This window comes from Triticum aestivum, chromosome 4A (genome assembly GCF_018294505.1).
Source record: "Triticum aestivum cultivar Chinese Spring chromosome 4A, IWGSC CS RefSeq v2.1, whole genome shotgun sequence".
Taxonomy (NCBI): Eukaryota; Viridiplantae; Streptophyta; class Magnoliopsida; order Poales; family Poaceae; genus Triticum; species Triticum aestivum.
In genome coordinates, this window is record NC_057803.1 from 73,103,058 (window position 1) to 73,107,140 (window position 4,083).

At 56.1% G+C, this 4,083-nt stretch overlaps 1 protein-coding gene across 1 annotated transcript; it reads left to right on the top strand.

The window, feature by feature from the left end:
- Positions 1-247: 247 nt before the first annotated feature.
- Positions 248-3,817, top strand: LOC123081774 (type IV inositol polyphosphate 5-phosphatase 9). The gene is made up of 7 exons (XM_044504305.1): positions 248-369; positions 462-655; positions 827-934; positions 1,037-1,370; positions 1,454-1,656; positions 2,806-2,914; positions 3,058-3,817. Exons 1-7 carry the CDS (start codon positions 343-345, stop codon positions 3,478-3,480), a joined length of 1,398 nt encoding a protein of 465 aa, XP_044360240.1. The 5' UTR covers positions 248-342; the 3' UTR covers positions 3,481-3,817.
- Positions 3,818-4,083: the final 266 nt, after the last annotated feature.

Genomic DNA, 4,083 nt, shown 5'->3' on the forward strand with positions numbered 1-4,083 from the left:
CTTTGACCGCCTAGAGATCGAGGCTCAAAAGGCGGCTTTTATCCCCACTGTCACGGCCACCGATCCTCCCCCTTCTTCCCGTCTCGCGTCACCGCATCGGGCACCATGCAGTGCGAGGCGTACACTGATCGACATCCGGTCACATCCACCCCGCGCAGTGGCAGGACTTGTCTATTGGCTCCCCGTCGCCTAGCGTCCCGATCGCGGCCTATTTAAGCCCGCTTTGCCTACCCCGTCCAACGTTTCCCTCCCCTCCGTCCCACTTTACCTAGCACAGCCCAGGAGGAGCTAGCGGTAGCCGAGCTAGCTAAGCTACGGTGCGCGCACGCGCTCGACCTCGCCATGCTGGAGAATCAGAGCCAGGCGGAGGTAGGCGTCGCGTACCCTCTCGATCTGCTTTAGCCGGCCCTAGCTAGCTTTGTATGTAGCTAACTTTGAACTGTGCATATGGTGGCGGCCAGGTTCTGTGGCCGAGGCTGGTGGCCAACAAGCTCTTCAGGAAGCCCTCCGGGAGCCACGCCTTCGTCGCCGACTTCCCCGCGGCCGCCGGCGCCGCGGAGGAGGAGTTCGACGCGTGCGGCAGCCCCGACGCCGACGCGCAGCGCTGCGTGAAGCGCCCGCGGCCGCAGCAGCGGAACAAGACGCTCAAGTACAGGTATGTGCGTGCATGCATGTCTGCTGGCTCAATCAGCCGCCACCAACCACCATGCTTAGGCTCTAGCTAGTAGATCATCATCATCACCCCAACTTGCGGCGTGGCGTGGAGTGCATGCTGGTTTTTCTTATTGTTGGCCGGCCACTGAGGGTTCATGGATCGATCGACCAGGCTGTTCGCCAGCACGTGGAACGTCGGCGGCGTGGCGCCACCGGACGACCTCGACCTGTCCGACTGGCTCGACACCAGGAACGGCACCTACGACATCTACGTCCTCGGGTACGTAGTAATTACCAAGCGAGCAGTGACCTCGACGCTCATGCGGCATAGGCTTGTGGATGCATGGTTAGTAACAAAATGGCATGTACGATCGGTGTGCAGATTTCAGGAGGTGGTGCCGCTGAGAGCGCGGAACGTGCTGGGCGCGGACAAGAACCGCATCGGCATGCGGTGGAACGAGCTCGTGCGGGCCGCGCTGAACCGGTCGTCGCCGTCGCCGTCGCCGGGCGCCACCGGGGGAGGGGAGAAGCAGAAGGTGCACCCGGTGAGGGACGGCGCCGGCGGCCTGCAGTCGCGTGACTTCCGGTGCGTGGTGAGCAAGCAGATGGTGGGCATCCTGCTCACCGTCTGGGTCCGCGGCGATCTCCGCCGCTTCGTCCGCCGCCCCAGCGTCTCCTGCGTCGGCTGCGGCGTCATGGGCTGCCTCGGCAACAAGGTGCGTGCGTGCATGCCCGCGCGCTTGGGGAGTATACGAGGATACATCGGACGGCAACTAACAAAAGATTCAATTGTGTGCAGGGTGCCGTGTCCGTGAGGTTTTGGCTGCGTGACACGAGCTTCTGCTTCGTGTGCTGCCACCTCGCGTCCGGCGGCAGGGAGGGCGACGAGGCGCACCGCAACGCCGATGCGGCGGAGATCCTCCGGCGGACGAGCTTCCCGCGGCGCCACTGCTCCTCCTCCTCCCCGTCGCTCGCCTCGCCCCACAAGATTCTAGATCACGAGTAAGTACATCGATCGTCCTGCACTAATTACCTTCGTGCGCTCCGTGCATGCCGCAAGTCGATCAAATCCGTTTGGTTTGCTGCCCAAAAATGCTAGACGTACAGGCTTTTACAGGTTTCTATAGGCTCCGCCCAAACTTTCTAAACACACCCCCCCCCCCCTTCTTAACCCTGATTTCAACGGGGGTGGGCCCGTGCCTCTACTAATGACCAATTAAAAACTACTACGACACCCTGTAAACCCCTCATCCCTGTAACATCCTGTACGTGTAGCAAACCTTGTTTGCTGCCCATGCTTAAGGATGGGCTGCCTATGGGTGCACACCCATTCCTCTCCCATAAGTAGTTTTGCCAAACAGTTGGCCAAAAAATTGGCAAGCCAACCCTTCCAACATTTATTTTTAGGGTACCCTTCCAACATTTGGTAAGGCTAGCTAGAGAGGGCATCAGCCTGCAAAAAAAAATCAGTAGTAGTTCACTAGTATGTACTCTCTTCGTTCCGAATTATTTGTCGTAGGTATGGATGTATCTAGATGTATTTTAGTTCTAGTTATATCTATTTCTGTGACGAGTAATTTGAAATATAAAATGCATCACATCGTACTGCCGGGTTTGTCGCCGTTGACCGGCCGAGTATTAAGCGAGGGAAATATCAACGGCCGCCGTCCTTGCCGGTTACAGCCACGATTTCATCGAGCTCGCCACCGCGGTCGTTATCTTATCTTGTGGTTGCACCGCCCACGGCACCGGTAAATCAAGGGTAGGTATTTGCCGTTCAACAGAGGGTTATACAACTATACATGCCAGCCAGTTTACCACTGTACACACGTATTGATCATGTCACGGCATGCACGTAGGCACGCACGACTAATAATATTAACTACTCCAGCAAGTAGCCAGAGTGAATGCGTCGTATCTTATTTTCTATGCCAGACCGGTGAATGTGATCTAGGGAAGTAGTATGAAATATCCTCTTAATAGCGACGGTAACTGCAAGTTTCCACAATCAGAATGCTTAATTTCACCGGCCGGCGCCCGTGACAAAGACGGCTCGGAACCAAGTGGCGATCATGCATGCATGTTGATGCGGTAGACCTTGACCGGCCCGGTGTGCCAGTATAGTTTCTTACTGTTTGTACTCTTGCGCAGCCGGGTGATTCTGCTCGGCGACCTCAACTATCGGATCTCCCTGCCCGAGGCCAAGACCCGGTTGCTGGTGGAGCGGCACGACTGGAAGACCCTCCTCGAAAACGACCAGGTACAAATTCAACCAGCACACAACGATCTAACTTTTTTTTTTGAGGATAAACGATCTAACTTATTATTATACAAAACACAAGGAAATTCAAAATTTCAAACTTTTAATAAAAACTTACGTGTGATTTGATTGTTCTTTTGTAGCTGCGGGGCGAGGTGTCGTCGGAAGGAGGGACGTTCAAAGGGTGGAGCGAGGGGGCGATCACGTTCTCGCCGACGTACAAGTACCACCGGAACTCGGACGCCTACTACGGCTGCGCGCAGCTGGGGAGGAAGGGCGACAAGCTGAAGCGGCGCGCGCCGGCGTGGTGCGACCGCGTGCTGTGGCGCGGCGCCGGCCTGAGGCAGACCCGGTACGACCGGTGCGAGTCGCGGCTGTCGGACCACCGCCCCGTGCGCGCCGCCTTCTCCGTCGAGGTGGACGCGCCGTGGAACCTCAACTCCCTCCGGAGCTTCTTCCTGTCCGAGCGGTTCGACGACCGGGCCAAGGGCCCCGCCGACGGCCTGTTCCTGCTCCGGGAGGACGACCACACGACCACCAGCGCGAGATACGCCGAGGATGTTTGAGCCTTTGAGACATGCAATTGCAATGGCTGTGCACAAACGAAAGAGAGAGTACATAAAATCATTTTCGTCGATAGTACGTTCAGTAGTAAAGATCCATCCTCCATCTGTTCTGTTTCTTCTGATCAGTGTCCATACATGTCTACAGCACAAGCTAGGATACGGATGCAATTTTCCCCCACACCCTGTCCCTGACTTCCTGTAAATTACAGCAGAGTAGTACCATAGATTGCACTCTTGCTGATGCAGTGAGAGTTGTCCCGACCCGAAACTTGTTTGGCCGGACTAGCGACGAGTTGTCGCTGTAAATCCTACGAGGAAATACGGGACTTTGTCGCCATGAACAAGTGCAGATAGGCTGAATGAATGGCACCTTTCTACATACAGTATACCTACGAGTAGCATACATGTGTTTTTCCACCCCGTTCCTGACTTTACGCACCTGCATTTTGTACTCTTCTTGATCCAATGAGCTGTCCCAAACTTGTCCAGCAACGAGTTGTCGCTGTAACAAGTAGTGCGCGGACGGGATCCGATTCGACCGGTGGCCATAAACAAGTGCAGATAGGCCATGAACGGCGCTTTTCTATTGGGCATGTGGGAGTA

Excerpts from the sequence above, each read along its gene's own strand:
- LOC123081774 (XM_044504305.1), top strand. The coding sequence starts at position 343 with ATGCTGGAGAATCAGAGCCAGGCGGAG. Across the intron at positions 656-826 it reads AACAAGACGCTCAAGTACAG|GCTGTTCGCCAGCACGTGGA; the intron begins GTATGTGCGTGC and ends TCGATCGACCAG. Across the intron at positions 2,915-3,057 it reads CCCTCCTCGAAAACGACCAG|CTGCGGGGCGAGGTGTCGTC; the intron begins GTACAAATTCAA and ends GTTCTTTTGTAG.